Genomic DNA, 17,740 nt, shown 5'->3' with positions numbered 1-17,740 from the left:
TATGGAATGATGATGACAGTTGGTTATTGTTTTTGATACTAGGACATAGAGAGGAAGGTTAATTGAAAATGTATTGATGATATGTGATTTGAATAATATAGGGATATATGGTTTAATTGTTTAATAAAAAAATAAAAATGTCAAGATAAAAAGAAAATGGTATGTGTAAAATAGGATTTAAAGGTTTGGCTGGGGCTGCCTTTACAGCAGCCCAGCACTAGGTAGCACTGTCACTCCAGGAAAGCCAAGCCAGGCACATTAGCACTGGAAATGCTTTTCCTTTCCCATACCAGAAATGACAGTGTTAGCAGAACAAAATCCTCATTTGTAGAACTACTCACAGTACACCTACAATCCCAACATTCTCCTCACCTCTGATATACAACAGTGTGCTTTCCCATGTCCTCTTTTTTTAAGCATCAGAAATTATAATCTTAAATCTTCACATATACTGAGATTTTGTACTGATGCTTTATGTTTGCATCTATATGATGTAAGAAAACATGATTAAAGATTATGATGATGATGATGATGGAACACCTCCATAAAATAATTCCCTCAGTACTCAAATTCTCGGGAGATCTAGAAAACAGTCTACTCTATCTGCCACCATCCCAAAAAAAACTCAATTCATCTGAGGGTGGCAATAACTAGCTGAACACAACTCTCTTTAAACAATATAAACATTAAACCTGAATTCAAGAGAACAAAAGAAAAATACAAGTGCTGTTTCTCATGACCTTTGCAACTTATTAGTAATCTACTTTATCAAGTGGTTCTGGATGGATGCGCATTGAATGTCACTGCTCCACCACCATTCTCAGGAGGCTTTAGTTTGGTGATGTGCACAGAAATCTCCTGAAATTTCCAACACTTTGGAATACATAATTTTATTTATAACATGTAAATATTTTAGAATCAGTAATGAGATTTTACTGGAGGTACATTATTTGCTTCTGAAAGCCCATCCTCTCCAGAAAGAGTGTGACAGCGGAGTGCATGCTGGAAGGAAGCACTTCTGCTAATTTCATCATGTTTGAGTTGTAAAAGGCAGCTGTAACAAAGGGAACGTTCCTGGAGCCCCAAAGATTTTCTTATATTCAATGTCTTGAGAATCTTAATGGGTTTTTTTTTTCCTATGTTAATAACACCTTTAGTGAAGCAGGGATGAGAATTAAAGAGTTTTCAGTGATTAGGCAACAGAAGGTATTTCAAAGGTTGTACATGGGAAAAGGTAATTTCCTCCATTTCTAGGGTATGGGAAGGAAAAAATGCCAAATTTCCAACTTCAACTCTAAGTTTCCCCCATCCTGTCTTATGCTTGCCCTGTTATTCCCAAACTGTGACTCACAGACAGCTCAATGAAAGCTGTCCCAGCTGACAAAGCTGGGAGCACTGAACATCATAAACTGAGGGAAGTTTTTAACTTCCCATCCCAAGGTTCTTGTACCTTGAGAGTGATACTGACAAGAAAAAGCTAAAATAAAACCCCAAGGCCTTTTGGACCCAGAAAAGCAAAGTAATCTCTTCCTCCCTGCTAACTCCATTGATTATAGATTTTTTCCACAACTTCAAACTGTTATGCCAGCAAAGATTCACTTTCTGAGGGAAGATACATAGGATGATCACACTGTAACAAATTCAGGATATTTGGAACCAAGAGCTGGTGTGGGATCAGCTGCTTTACAGATGCCCCACCATGCAAGGTGAAGATGAAGCAGAGCTCCTCTACCAGCTGGGACAAGTGCTCATGGTCTGTTCCTCTTGTCAAAGAGCAAGGAGCTCCTTGGATTTCTTCCTCCTCTCTGGGAGCTTTGTCTCATCCACTCCCACATTCAAATCTTGACTGCAGCAGAAATTGAAACACGAGATACCCAGATTTCTGAGCTGTGTCTGCATGCTGCTTTAGAGCAAGGAGCTTGTTTAACATCAGAGAGGCATGTTTAACTCTGTCCCACGGTTTGTGAATCCTTACCTTTAATCAGGCATTTGGGGGGTGGATACGTTTCATTTCAAGACACTATCCAGGCATGAAGAGAACTCCCAAAGTTTTGATTCAGATTTAAATTCCCTTTACAATTGCAAAAAATAACTGTGAGTTCAACACACTTATTTCCCCTGAAGACAAATAAAATGAAAATCTTCATCTCAGAAGGGTTCAGTTCCTTAGGGAAAATTTTGGTGAATATAGTCAACAGCTGAAGACAGGATATTCTACATCTTAAAGACTGAGTCAGATAGAACTGACTCTCCTTTCCCTTCCCTTACTATTTCTTTAGCTCTATCAGAAACCAGCTAAAAACCTGGGCATCTTGGCCTAATTTCAAAAAAAGCAGCTAGAATTTCACAGCTTGCTGTTTTCTCACAACTGCCATCTCCCCAAATCCCTCCTATTTCAGTCCATCAAGCTGCAACACTTCATCTTGGAGGACCAGAGCTGTGCGTATCCAAGATCTGTTTGTGTGGTCCATGCCTCCCACACACACTGTCCTCACACAGGAACCCCAAAACCTTCATGGAAGGAGCCCTTCCAGCCACTGCTGGGCTCTCCTTCAGCAGCTCCCTTCAGCACTCCTCCCAGCAATGTCCCTTACATGAAACACATATTAAAGGAAGAATGAGAAAATAATTGAGTCTTCCTTTGCTATCAGAGCCTCCTGACCCTCCCAGCTGCAGAGGATTTTGTGCAGCATTGAGCACAAACAGGAGTTAAAACATTAATTTACAGCCAGGAGAAAATCCACTTTTGTACTTCAGGATATTGACCTCTTTGAAAATCTAGCACCACCTCTATAAAACTAATTGCTGTGGACAGCAACAATGCAGATTTTCAAACATTCTTGTTTTCCATTCTTGTCCTTCAAGTCAAATTGTTACTGCCTTCTCCTCATTTGGTGCATTAACACTTCTGTGTTGCCACTTCTCAGAGTACCATTACAAAACAAAATCCAAAAGCTAAGTATTACAGATGGTGGAACCAGACTCATATTCTTCCTACAATAGCATCAATTTTTTCCTGCATATCTCACCATTTGGACTTGTGAAACATCATTTAGTCTCAAACAAGCCAGGGAATTTCCAGCCTTCTACAAGTCAGACTTGAAATTCAAGTGCAGAATTAGCACAAGAGCATTCTGCATCATTAGCTAAATTCAAACATCTTGTTGAAGCACTACTTCTAGATTTCTTGTAAGGAAAATGGATGATGATTCAGAAAGCATAATTTCCAAAGGTACAGTTATGTTGCTGCAAGAATACAAGTTCTGGAGGGCATAGATATGCATCAAATCCCACTAGAAAATTAGTCACTGTTTTTTCTCCTGTAAGTACATCCCTCTAAATTGGTCTGTGACATTGAATTGAGAGACCAGGGTTTGGAGTATGCTATGAAACAGCAAGTACTGAATAAATTTTTAGCACATTCTCAATAACTTCTCTCAAATGTGAGATTTCATTGCAGGGTTTCTATTAATCTCCTTCTAATATTCTCATGCAAGATTTAGCAAGTAAACACTGAATAAATGTGCTTTGGAACTGTATGAATAATTTCCTAGAGTACTACAGAACACAAAGGCACAAAGTATTTTGTGAGGCTAGTTTTGCTTTCCCAAACAAATTAAACCTCTCTGAATTGATGACGTAAATAATTCAGCATTATTCCATTTACTAAATTAGGAACAAGTGAGGCAGAATGTTCATTTTTAGGAGAGCAGTCTGTTTTGCAACAGAGAGATGATCCTAGTAATAAAGAATTCTCACAGAACACCTCCAATTCATGCATTGCATTTGTCTGAAAATGCTGTTCCTGTCAAAAGGAAAAACATTTCTCACCTGTATTTTTCATTATTCATTGACTGATATTTTTAAATGCAGTAACAGTAAGTCAGAGAGGGCCTCCTAAGCCTTTCACTGCTTTGAAAACCTCCTGCTTTCCTCAAGTCATTTAACTGACACATCAGTTCCAGGAGGCAGTTTGTGAACAGAAGCTGCACAGCAGATACAAGTGTGTGCATGTCATAACCTTGCCCACAGGCCCCTAACGAAGAGAACCTTCTAAAAAATTAAGGATCAATAAAATCCTTCAAAGAAGACTGAAAAAGTGGAGGATGCTAAACAGTATAAAATATCCTCTAGGTCATCAGGTGCTTGTATCCCAGGACTGCAGTGACAGGAAAAGGTAAATGTCAAAAAGGAGAGTAGGTGCAAGTCAACAGTAAACAAGGACAGCACCCAAAATACATCTGCTCTGATATGACCATCTGGCTTTAACAACCTCACAGAATGGACAGGCTTGTATTGCCTATGAAAATAACAGAGGAACTCCAAAATGAAGGAGAATTTTGCAGCAGGAATGTGATGGTTAACAAAATCCAACTGTGCCTCCTGTGCTGCAATATCATCATGTGCTTTCCTTTGCTACTAGGTGTAGCTTGTGTGGGTGGGGGTGCCTTCAGACATAAATTACCAATAAACACGCATTGTACTTAGTGTCAGGGAATTAATTGAGCTTTCTGGAATGAAAGCCTTTTGGCACAAAAATGATAAACCAAGGTTGACCTACCTGAATGGGTCCCACTGACATCAGCAGGTTTTTCAGTTGGACATCAGTAGTTGATGAAGAAAGCCCTTCAACTGACACAATACAGGGCTGAGGTTTGCACTCCACCACTCGCAGGTTCTGTTTATTTGGCATCAGGCGTCCTCGGCCCATCTGGCCTGCTACTCCTCTGCCTCTGCCGTGCATAATGACCTGCCAACAACAAAAGTAACAGTATTTTGATTTACTTACCCACTGACTCTGTGCGCTGCACCTGACAGAGGATATAAAAGTTGGCTATTTACTTGAAGACTTGATTAAAGTCTTGATTTAAAACAGCTTGTTGCTGTTTGCCAATTTGAAAGGCCACTTACTGACATATTCCTCCACTGCTTATGCAAACCTCTTTTAGCAGGATAACAAGTTATATATTGAGTTATATATACTGCATTCATCCTAGAAGCCTCAGCTCTAGCACAGATTGATCAAGCACACAGTGGAGGATCTCAGACAAAAATATATAACCTAGTTTTCAACACTGATCACATTAGCAGCATGTGTTCAGCTTCCACATTTTGAGTATGGACAAAAATCTGTTGGGACAAAAAAATCCAACAGGTGATCCCTCTCCTTCTATTCTTAACCCATAGTTAAATTTAATGTAATCACAAGATCAGCAAAGTGTTTCAAGCACCTTCAATCTCTACTGCTACCAACTCTGGGTTTTATTCGCATAAGGCTAAATAAGTTTAAAATAACTTTTCAAAGTTCCTCTCCCCTGTACTCTGGAGCAGGAAATGCATGGATTTAATTCTTGCAAATTAAATGTTGAACAGTGAGAAAGTGGAAAAATAACAATGAAACAGAGTAACAAACATTAAACAGAGTTAACACTTAACACCGAGTCAACATTCAACAGAGTTTCTTGATTCCTACCTGGAAAGCCTATGATGGGTAATAACTTTTCAAAGATGTCAACATCTGCAACAAAACTTTATCCTTATATGAATCAGGAAGATTATGGCCAACAGCTCAAAACCAAGAACTAACTTAAAAGCCAAAATGCCAGCTACCTTCAAGGAGTGTGCCAGCTTGCAGAGAAGGCACACACTGCTGCCACCCTTACCCTTTCCTGCCTCCTACCAGTGCATGATCAGGGCAAAAATCAAGTTACAAGATCACCAACTGTTTTGAGTGATACCAGCATTGGGGATCCAACAAAGAGCATCCTGAAACAGTTACTGTGTGCTCCTACATAAGCAGGAAACTGCCAAAATGAAATCTTAAGCACAACTTCAAAAACCCACTTGGTTTTAAAGCTAAAAAGCACACTGGTTACCATCTCCTCCAGTAGCTGTCTCGGGACACATGCACTTCCCCAGGGAGTGCTGAGCTGGCCAGAACATCAGCAGATGAAGCAACCTGCAGGCACTGCCAGTCTGTGCTGGGTACAAACAAATCTCTCTAGATTAAAAGCTTTATATGCAATTATGCATCTCCTGGGTCATGCAGCCCTGCGCTAGCAGTTGACAAACAGAATGCCGGTTATTAATAGAGCAACACAGCTAGACAGTGAAACTTCCAGCACCAATATGCATCTGAAAATCACCTTTTTAGCTTGATGGATTCCCTGGATGTTTTTGACTCCTTGAGGAGCTGGTGAATGGATCTGTGCCTGCTGCTGCTGTTGGTGCTGCTGCATTCCCTTTGTCAATGTGACCTTCCGCACTGGCGGCTGTTTCGGCTCCGGGGGCTGCTGAGGCCGCTGGGGTTGGCCCTCGGGGTGGAAAAAGCCAGCATCCTCTCCCCCCTGCTGAAATCAACAACACAACAGCGGCTCAGGGTCCAGGCACTGCACACCCCTGCCCTGAGCAGGCTCCTGCCACATTCAGCTTGTTCAGAGAGTGTCCAGGGCTTTGCCTGCTAAAGCAAACTGGTGGCTGTGGTGTGCAAAGGCTCAGCCTGGAAATTGCACTTCAGCCTAAAATAAATCTGTGCCAGCTGAAGAACAGTTTGCTTTTTTCAGGTTTTATTATAATTACAATGGTCAATCATGTCTTTTCATGCTTTCACTTCTGTTTCCAAATCATTTTTCCTTCCAGGTTACGTGTGAACTATGGTGTGTGTTATATTTTTATTTCTTTTCTTTTTTTTTTAATATAATTAGAGATATGCACATTGCAGAAGGAGGAGCAAAGAACTGTGGAGGCTGGAAGAATCAGGAAAATGCTCTGCTCATCTTTAAGCCTCCAACCTCCCTTTAGTTAAAAAATTGGTACTTATTTTGAAGTGCACACTCCTTCTTCAACTTCTATACCAGCAGCTTTTTAAGCAGTCTCTTTCCTTGGACACTGTCTGTACTTGGAACAGTTCCTCAAGGTGTTTCTTTGTTTGCCTTACAAAGCTCTTATATTTGTAACCATAAACACAGTGAAACACCATCTCAGTGTCTCTCTCATCCAAGGTAACTCTTGCCACAACATCTCTTTGTGCAATCAGGCACAGTAAAACCATGAGCTCAAAGCACTGAAATTATTCCTTTCCACTGCCTCTGCCCAACAGTTCACTTTTTTCCTAGAAACACATGATTCTTGAATTTGTGTCTGCCTGTCCAGATTAGAACAATCACTGAAAATTCCATGGAGCATGAACCAGCAGAGTCTGACAAAAGACCAGGTATTTTTGCATCCATGATGTGCATCATATTATTGCATGGTTTCAATAGCAGTATCTATGCCTTGACAGGACTTCAACTTTAGACCTCAAATACTAATGAACAATTTATCTGCAGGGGGAAGGCCTTGACTAACTCCCTAACCAACCTCTGGTAACCCCACAAAAGCTCTCAAAGAGAATGCATGTCTAAGAGAAAAAAAATTAAAATATTACGAAAGCACCTCTATTTACACAGGATTTTCTTTTTTCCTTCCCTTGAATATTCACAAAATTCCTTTTGCACCTGTAACACATCACAAACCAGAGGTTTTCATGCTAACTGGCACATTTCTCAAGGATAAGGACACAAAACACAAGGGTGCAGAAGAACAGACCTATGGTCTAATAACAAGATTATTTTCATTGACAATACAAATTATTGTCTCCATTAAAGAAAAATATTGTCTCCATTAAAAAAAACCAAAAGAAATACCTAGGCTTAGTGTTGACTAAGCCTCAACTAAGATTTGGTAAGAAATAATCTGTGGTACGTGGGCCAGTCTCAGGTTTGATAGCTCAGTAGTTCAGAATTTATGCCTCAAAATCAAGGCCTCTGTATGATAAAGTATATGCAGGCTACAACTTCACAAGAACTCAAATCCCAGACAAATGAGCTTCAAACCTCCTTGCACTACAACTCAAAAGCACAGTCTGTCACAGGGAAAATCCTAAAGCTCATCATGGCATTTGTCCACAGTGACCAAAACAAGAAAGCAACAGAAATGTGCATCTTTTCCACCTCTAATCACCAGTTTTTTTCTCTGCTGAGCTGAATGGCACCAATTCTTCATGGAAAGTTTGGTATATAAACCTTTGAGAGCAGCAATTAGTGAGAAATTACAAAGCTTTCCCTTCAATTTCTCTTCAATTTGTATTCAAATATATAAAAGCAAAAGCACTCCTGAAAAACCCAAACATATGCACAAAACCTTACCAACATTAAATCCTTATTTTAATATTAGTTCTGATATCAACATCACCATAAGCTCTATGCCTTGATGAGATAATTTCTTTTATTCAACCCTACAGCAGCTGGAAGATGATGAAACTAAAAGGAACAAAAAAAATTCTAGGAGGAATTTAAATGCAATAACTGGGAGTTAAAATCTAATCTCTGCTAAATGCCTGCTGTGAGAACCATAAATATTTGCAACCATTTCTTTCCAAACCAAAAAAGGATCCCAGCACATCGGAAGAGCATCTGAGAGCAAAGCCCTCAGGTACAAAACACATCCAACATGCTCATTACTGAAACTTCAAAAGCAAACAATCATTTCACATAAAAGCCTAGGATGGCCAACAACCACCCAGTATTTAACTACCAAGCTCAATTATCACCAAATAAAACTGTATAAGTGAACAGAGTCAAAGGCATTAGCACACCACATTGGTCTGCACTGATGAAAAATCTGATGGGGTTTTGTTCCCTGCTGGGGTCTCAAATGCCACCACTGGTCTTTGCTGCTACCAAGATGCTTCTGTGAGCCTGAAAAGGTGGAAAGCTCTGGACTTTTTAATGATTTGATCCATTTCAGAAATAAGAAAGCCTACAGAAAACAATAAAGAAAAGGGATAGAACTAGTTTTGCTTGTTGCTGCAAAAAGAATGAAAGGAAAGGCAACTGGATCAACCAATCCTTTTTTTCACATTACTGCTCTGAACATTTACTGGTTTTGAGATGACTTGAAGAGGGGAAGCAGAGACAAAACTGCAGCACTGCTTCTCCAGAGAGGTCTGTGAGTCAGACATGGTGCCCCAGGTCTAACAGAGCTCAGCAAGTCAGCAAAACATTAATTCCTGTTCCAGGCAGTCTGGCTTCAACTGAAGATAAAAACCTGGTGGTTTCCTTAAGAAATAAAAATGTGACTGCTAAGTGACATGTGGCAACAAGCAAAACGACCCAGAAGAAGCATTTCAGCAGTAATTCCTTTTTCAGTGGTTAAAGGCACAACAGTGCAAGGACAAACATTATCCAAGCTAAAATGAACAACCATGTAGTGGTGAATTACTCTCACCACCACCACCATCATTCTTTAAACTTCTATGCAAGACAACAAGTGGCTTTTCCAGGTACAACAATGAAGAACCAAGTCAAGCAAAACACCTGAAAAAAAGCTTTTTAACTTCTGGACTTAAAGCTACAAAACCTCAGAACATTATGGACAGGTCACCTGCTCAGAGGAGTACACTGACATTTTGGAGGAAAGGACATACAGCTGTGAAGATGACTGTACATATGCTGACTCCTGATGTTCCCTCATCACAGCAAATTACAGACAAGCAGGTAAGTCCACTAAAGCTGTACTGCAGCAGCTACCCAAAATCACCTAAATCACAGAAACTAAATTGCTAACTTCTCTCCTACTTAAAATGTCTCAGGTCTAGCTCATCTTAAATCAATTTTTGCTTTTCCTAAAGACAATTTCTGTATTGTTATTTTTCATCAGCCTACATCACTGCCTTCCCCAGATTTAAACATGCAGCAAAAGAGGGAGGTAATAAAGTTTTAAGCCTTCTCATGTCAAAATACATTTTCTTTCCTAGAGTATTTCACCATGTACAGGGCTGCACTAAATTTTTCAGAGATGCATCTATTCATCATCATGGCCTGTCTCACATAATTTGATGTACAAAATGCTGAGCCCAGGTAGAACACCTTATTCGACCACAGAGACCTGGGACAGACTGATACAAGCCCTGATTTTATACTTGAAATTTCCTCTAAAGTCCTGAGCAGAAAATGAATTTTCATTCTTTGCCTGCAAATCAATGACAGGAGAATTCTTTCCTCTTATTGTTTATAACCTAATTTCTAAATTATAAATTTTGAAGTTCTACAAAGGTTCTGCCTTCCTAAGATCTTGCCAGGAAAAGAGTTCTCTTAAAAGAAACTTTTCTATTATTCAATTAAAGCTGGAGTAATGAAAATGCCTTTTTTTTAAGTTGCAGGAGTTCTGTTCAGGGGAAAGTATAAAAATTATCTTTCAAATTTCAAGTACTGAAGGATTGTGAGCAGCGCCAAAACAAGTTAATTTCAAATACTGTGTATAAACAAAGCTCAAAAGATTGAGGTAAAAGAATTTGATTTACACGGTGAATGTTTTTCAAACCTCTGCTCTGGAAGAATGTGCAGTTTGACCTGAAACTAGACTAACAAAAAGAACGGATGCCATTCAGTGGCCATGATTTTAGAACCAGGCCACTGATACCTATCAAGGCTGCTTTTCATCAGCCTCTCACTATACAGATCTATATATAGTCAGTGTTGTGTTTTGAGCAACTTAGAAAGAATTCTGTCAAATATGAGATCACAAATTCTACAAGCAGAATTCTATGAAGGACTGCTTGAATTTAGCAAGTTGGAACACCTGTCATAACCATTATGACAGTTTTATGATGAAGATGAAGTTTATTTGCCACCAACATTAGCAGGACAAATTTATTTATAACAAATGCTCTAAAATGTACTGATAAAAATGCCTATTGATACTGTCAGAGCTGCTTGCAATTTGACAGATCAAATCTTATTTTCATTCTTAAACCCCATGAAGGAATGGTATCACCAACTTGCATTCTGTAGTGAGCAAATTGATTAATCCCCCTCTATAGAAATCTCAACTCTTGATTACACCTATCAGACGTTAAGCAGCATTATTCTAGAGTGACAACACTTGACAAATTCCCAAACCATTTTTCTCAGCCTTTGTGGCCCTGCTAGCTTGTATTAACCCTGATGAAAAATTAATTTTCCTTATCTTCTGCTAAACCCCAAAATCCAAATCCGCCAAACTGGCAACTCTTTCTGTAAAGGTATTATGAAAACCTCTAAAAGATTAATTGCATGTCTTCAGGTGACATTAAATTAATTTCTGTACTCGTGACAGACATTTGATACTCCGTACTGAGAGGACAGATAACATTGTCAGGATACACAGAAGGACAGTGGTGCAGTGTCCCAGGGCAGCCTCTTATGAATTCTCCTTTCGATAAGGCCATACTTCACTGTCATTGGCACTGTTAGTGATCTTGCAGCCCACAGACCTCACTGCACAGGTTTCTATTAACCACCACAATGCTGGCTCTATCCATGTAATCTTTGTAAAGCTAATTCAAAATCATCCAATAGCAAAGGGATGTGCATGCTGGATAAGGGAATAAATAAACTCTGGTTGATTTGTGTAAAAATAACACAGAGAAGCAAAATGTTGTCAGCTTTTCTGAGATGCTTTACAACTCAAATTCTCTGTAGCACGATGAAGACTTAAATCTTGTAAGGAAATCTCAGTCCAAAACTGCGCTGTGATTGATTTCTTGTAAGAAAGGAGAAACCCTTCATCTGTTACCAGTTCAAGTCAATATTTCTAGAAATTAGCACCTTTAAAGTATCACAGCAGTTAGGGAAGGAAAACATGCTTTTGGTTATTAAATTCATCTTTACTTTCAGGAGAAGAGAAATTACTATTCCTGAGCTGTATAGGTTTGCATAGGCAAACTTGCTTTTTACTGATACTGCAGATGACTGTAGTGAAACAGACAACTACAAAGACAGCTGTGATCCTCACATAACAAAGAAAAAAAAAAAGTAAGGCAAAAACCACATAGAACAACAGTGATTTTCATCTAATATATAAAGTATTTTTTCACTATAATTATCAGGAACACATATTAGAAGCAAACCCCTAATAATGAGCTATTTCTCTTTGACTGCTGCTCCAGTGCTTTACCACTTTGCTACAGCTGGCTGACAGACTGGGGACCTGGGAATAGGAAGCCTAATCACTTGCCAAATATCCCACAACCGAGTGACATGACCAAGCACTGCTTCTGAACAGTTGAAGATCTGTTTTCAATCTGTCAAATGCCAATGAGAAACACCTGGAGACCTTTTTTTTTTTTTTTCCCAGGCATTCTAGGACCTTTAAAAGGTTCTTTTTTTTTTAAGAATAGCAGTAGTTAACAAAACTGCTCTCCCACCGGGCTAGAAAATGCCACTCTATCAAATAGACAACTCATCATTAACAACTGGTTGAAGACATTAATGGGCTAGTTTTGACTGAAAGTACACACAGCAATAAGCTACATCATACTACAAAAGTGATGAAAAAGCCAAATCATTGCCAGTTCACACCAGAGTAAAAAAGACACTTCTGATGCTGGTCAGGGATTCAGTTATTTTTCCCAGCCTAAAATTTTTGTATAAGCTGAACTTAACCCAAGCAAGAGCACCCAGACTAAGCAATAAGTAAATATAATGCAGAAATAGTTCCCTTCCTGTGATAAAAGGACACTGCTACACTGCTTCAGTGAGCCATGATGTGATGAGCATCCTCTGTGCCTAATGGTGTATGAAAAGCCAGAACAGGAAGAAAACATCTTGCAGAAAAAGCAGCTAATTCCATTTAATCCCATGTACTAACACAATTCTTAACTGAAGAAGCTCCTCCACCTGAAAGGACAACTAAGGCATGGAGGACGACTGGCCAAAGAGAGTCCCAGCCACACACCTATGCTGCAGGAAGTTTCACTGGGAGTGGCAAAAGCACAGCTTGAATCATGCTGAATCAGTGTTGAATCACAACTACATGGTTTTTAGTTAAAGCACCCACCTGCTCATTATGAAAAAATAATAAAAACTGTATGTTAAATCTACAGCAAGATCAAGGTTCTGAATGGGCAGGTCTAATGCTCTCAGAAATACCTCCATTTTTATGTGTCACCTGCAAAATACACAGTATAGATGAACAATGTTTCAAATAAAGTTTCCTGGTTCACTTTTCAGTTCTAAGTCTGAGAGGTTTTTATACAGAGAATTTTAGCAAAGACCGGGCATGCAGAGAAAGACCAAGAGAAAAAGCTCCTGCTGGAAAATATCAGTGATACAAAACTTGCGATGGCCCAAAGCTCCAAGAGGAGCACTTCCCAGCTATGGCACAAAAAGCCAGTACTGGCTATCAGAAACCTGTACAATTAGAACTTCCCTTCCTGTGCTGTGTCTGGCCTTTCTAGTTCATGTTCCTTCAAGCCTGAAACCACTGGCAAGTCAATTCCTCTGGTGTCCTCCCTGAAGCTCCTGGTAAGTCTTAACAAAGACAACCCCATTCCCTCCCACCCCAAACACTCCTGACTCAAGGGCCAAACCTCTGCCCTAAAGGCCTGTTCCAAGTGGTCCAACTTCTCAACAGAGGGATGTGACTTCTCAAAATATTGAAGTCTAGAACTCTGCAAGCTTGCCTCCCAAGTTAAAGAGATTGCATTTTCATATGAAATCTGACTTTCTCTTTGTAAAGCACTTTAGTGGTGTCACAGCTATCTTCACCAGGAAACTGGGCTCCAAGACACTTTAACACCAACATTTCTGTAACACAGACATGAATTCTGCACTGTAACATTTACCATGGCAAAGAAACTCTCCTTTGAGACTTAACAAGAGTGACAAGCAACAAAGCTCTGCTTTCTGTGGGTTCAGGAGCAAGCTGCACTCTTCAATGTGCAATTTAAAAGTCTCCTGTGGAAAAACAGAAACCTGTTCTGCAGTCTACAATAGAAAATACTTTACTGCACTTTAGATCCATGTTATCCATAGCAAAGTCAGATTCAATTTAGGTAAGTACCTCTTCCCCCTTGCACACATTTTATGAGAAGCCCATAAAAATGTATTATCTGTGTCTGGTTTGGCTATCACCTTAATTCTCACTTTCTAAGTGTGCCCTTAGAGACACATGTCCCTTGATTTCCTTTTCCCAGTAATCAAATATGCCCTAAAGAGTAGAGCACACCTCCTGACCCCAGTGCATGAAATCAGAGACTCTGCCTCTACAGGGACCATCCTCACTGAGGTCTGGGAGGACACAGCTTATTACTCATTTTCAAATGTTCCTGCCATGGGCAGGGACACCTTCCACTAGACCAGGCTGCTACAAACCCTGTCCAATCTGGCCTTCAGCATTTCTAGGACAGGGCATCCACAGCTTCTCTAGGCACCCTGTTCCAGTTCCTCACCACGCTCACAGAAAAAAAATTTCTTCCTAATATCTAATATAGATCAACCCTTCTTCAGTGTGAAGTCATTGCCCTTGTCCTGTCACTCCATGCCCTTGTAACAAGTCCCTCTTCAGCTCTCGTAGCCCCTTTAGGAAGGTTCTGTAAAGCCTCCTAGGACCCTTCTCTTCTCCAGGCAGAACAGCCCCAACTTTCTCAGCCTGTCTTCAGAGGGGAGGTGCTTCAGTCCCTTTACCAACTTTGTGGCCTCCTCTGAACACATTTCAAGTTTCATACAACCAAGAAATTAACATCCACTTGTGAAACATTTCCAAGGTTATGGCAGACAGAGTCCTTCTTCAGAGCTCATTTTGCCATGGAACCTGGGCACTCAGAATGGCTCCTGCAGCTTCCCCAGCCCACTCCTAGGTGGGCACTATCCATACCTCCTCCAAACTCTGGGATACAAATGAACACCAAAGTCATTCTCCTGTTTCTTAAAAAGTTATAGGCCTATACAGGGCAAGAGTTCCTTTGTCAAGGGTTGGGGAAAGGGCTTCATGAACTCCCCACACAAATGCCACAATTCTTGTGTTTGCAATTCCTGACATATTTAGATGAAAGGCGCTAAAGAAAACTTTCAAGTCAAATATTTTTAATTCAACTTGAACACATACATGCAAGTAGAAACAAGTACAAACATTAAGCAAAGTTGGTTGATAAGGTTACATTATCAAACAACAATCATATCAATCTCTATTTTTTTCCATAGTTAGAACTCCATATTCATCTCACGCTTCCCAGTTGCTTGAAATTCGACCGAAGTTGTCTATCTTCCATTTCCATCTTGTTTTTGCAATCCAAAGACATTTTTTTGTGACAGGCTTTTTAAACAGAAGAACTTGCCAGCTCTTTTTTCAAGCTTTTCATACAAAGCATTTCAGGTTTTCAGGAATTAGGATCACTTACAAGATACTGCTTGCAATGCAACAGGCCAAGATTTTAATGTATTTTTATCTATGTATTTATGAAAAAACCCTCATTGTGCAGCCTTCCATAGAGACAAAGATTGGTGTGTTCTTGGTGCAGCATAAGAACCAGCATTTTCAGGCCTTTGGGACAGACACACAGCTCTCTGAGCATGGCAGGACATTTTCTGGCTAAGAGAGAAATCATCCAACAACAACATAAGATGACAATAACACAGAGATTTTACGGTATTGTAATTTACCACAGAACCTCCAACTAAATAGAAAACATGTTCAGCATGTATTTCATATATCTTTAGATATCTAATGTTATAGATGGTACAAACCTGTTCTTCCAGGACTAAAACAACTCTGAATATATTGACTTAAGAACTTCAGTTACATTTAGTACTAGAACTCTTAACACAGATTGATGACAGAGAGCCCAAAGAGCATCACAAACAGTCAAGGTGTTAAAAAACATGACTCATCAAGAAATCATGAAAGATATTAGAGCTCAGAAACAGTTAAGATATCCTTAAAAAAGAAATTCTTCCCCATCTCTCTTCAGGTATTACACAAATAGTCAGAAATTCAAAATTATAGCAAGAAAATGTGATCTGGTCACTAAGAAAATCCTTTTAAATATAAGCATTTGATACTGTAATAGATGACCTGGGAAATCTGCAATAATGAGATCTCAGAAAAACACTGGACAAAATCTGTCAGGAATACTACAGAGTTCATCCCCTCCTTTCAAGATAAATTACTTCAACAATCTTTTTACCCTTATTTTCTATAATTTTATGATCACATTTTCAAGTGATTTATTAGGGTGTTTCTTTCCTACACTCTCATTGAGTTTATACTTACAAGTAACTTTAGGATTGACTTCAGGCTCCTCAGCAAGCCCAGCAAGTCTCAGATGCTTTATTAGTAAAATTTACAAGTATGAATGCTCAGGGAATACACTGAGCTCTCGTATCTGGAAAGGACAGCTCTGAGGAAATGCCACAAAAACAAAGCACAATGCATTCATTGAAAAGTATCTGGGCCTCCTTGGAAAAAATAAAACCAAGAACAAAACCAAAAACAAAGCAACAACAACAACAAAAAAATCCCCCTCAAAAATTCCCAAAACCCACTCCCCTTCCCCCCCTCCAAAAAAAAAACAATCCAGCAACAAAAAAAAAAAAAAAAAAAAAAAAATCCAAGTCCATGTGCTGAACACTGCGTATTTTTCCAGAACCGTAACATTTAAAGAAGTAATTAAAATGGAAAACTATTCACTTTACTGCCATTCCCATATAAATTATATGTATATTAGAAAGGTTAGAAAGGGATGGGCAAAGTGTTGGGGAGAAGGTGAAGGGTAGGATTTATTTAAAAAATAAAAAGCATCAACACACAAAATAATTACTGACAGTACCTAACATGTCACCTTGATACACAGATTTAGTCTGACATACTGAAAATGCTGAATCATTTTCTACTTTCATTTTCCTGAAGAACAAAATTGTAAATCAAGGCATCTTACGTATCAGGAAAGCTGAACAAGTTAAAATATTCTTGGAATTTACATGGTAATTCTTAAAATTCCAAAAGTAAAATCTTCTCACAAAAGAATATTGCGGAAACAGATGAAAGACTATTTTGTTTTTTAAGGACCCAAGGGATATTTCTACCTGTAGGTCAGAGATCTTCAGTAGCACTGCTGTGCCCAGCAACACAAACAGACAAAAGCACAGCCTGGTAAAGACACTGCCCTCAGGAAAGGAAGCCATTCTCTTCTGACAGTGTTTGCACTCCACAGTTCTCACCAACACACCCACTGCTTAAATATTACACAAAAAACAGCAGGAGCACCAAAGCACTGAATCCTGGTTCTACAGATGATCCTAGTGAATTAATAACAGTCCTTGTTACCAGCTTCTGGTTTAGGCCAGCTTGGGCTAGAGAGTGAGTGAGAACAGCTCTGGGCTGGAGCCGCTCCTTCAGCTGGGAGCTCCCCAGTGGTGCTGGGTAGCAGGAGAGATTTGCCAGGTCTTTACTTGAACCCAGGAAGCTCCAAAAGGGAACCTGGATTCTGTCTGACCATGAGCCATCTCTTTTGTACAAATGTACTCAAAACAGCTCTGCACAAAAGAGCCCAGGAAAGAAGAAGAGTACAAGGAATTACAGAGAGAGCAAGGCCAGGGATGATGAGCTGCAGGACAGAGCCAGTGCATACAGGTAAGAGATCCCAGCAACCCTTTGGCCAAAGGCAAGGAGTAAGAGGAAGCACTATTACATCCTAAGGAGAATGGCTAGGGAAAATGAGATTTGGCTTTTGCTTTTTAGTGCTCAGGCAAAAGCTGTGAAAATAAATTAAGCATGTGGCAGGACTAGAGCAGTGAAAACTAAGAACAATCTCTAACTGTGGTAGTATTTGGAGCCCAAGCACCTTTTAACTCTTCTTTTAAATCCTGTCAGAAATGGACTAGATGACTGTCTGCCCTGCTGCTCAATTTATATTTTTTTCCTTGTGTGGTCAAAGAAATAA

The 17,740-nt window shown here is 39.5% G+C and overlaps 1 protein-coding gene across 5 annotated transcripts in view; it reads right to left on the bottom strand.

Annotated features, from left to right (window-relative positions):
• The window catches only part of RBM33 (RNA binding motif protein 33), a 103,445-nt gene that overhangs the window by 13,480 nt on the left and 72,225 nt on the right, over positions 1–17,740 (bottom strand). For 2 of the 5 annotated variants that reach the window (XM_074551563.1, XM_074551623.1), the window contains exons 16-17: positions 6,147–6,350; positions 4,562–4,750 (exon numbers count right to left, since the gene is read on the bottom strand). In XM_074551563.1, coding sequence (XP_074407664.1) covers positions 4,562–4,750; positions 6,147–6,350 — 393 coding nt within the window. Of the gene's footprint in view, positions 1–4,561; positions 4,751–6,146; positions 6,351–14,576; positions 15,391–17,740 lie in introns of those variants that run through there. The other 3 variants (XM_074551698.1, XM_074551760.1, XM_074551820.1) reach the window with 3 other exon arrangements.

Source organism: Zonotrichia albicollis, chromosome 1 (assembly GCF_047830755.1).
Source record: "Zonotrichia albicollis isolate bZonAlb1 chromosome 1, bZonAlb1.hap1, whole genome shotgun sequence".
NCBI classification, from domain to species: domain Eukaryota; kingdom Metazoa; phylum Chordata; class Aves; order Passeriformes; family Passerellidae; genus Zonotrichia; species Zonotrichia albicollis.
Note: the sequence above shows the minus strand (reverse complement) of the source record. Positions and strands in the feature narration are given on the sequence as shown.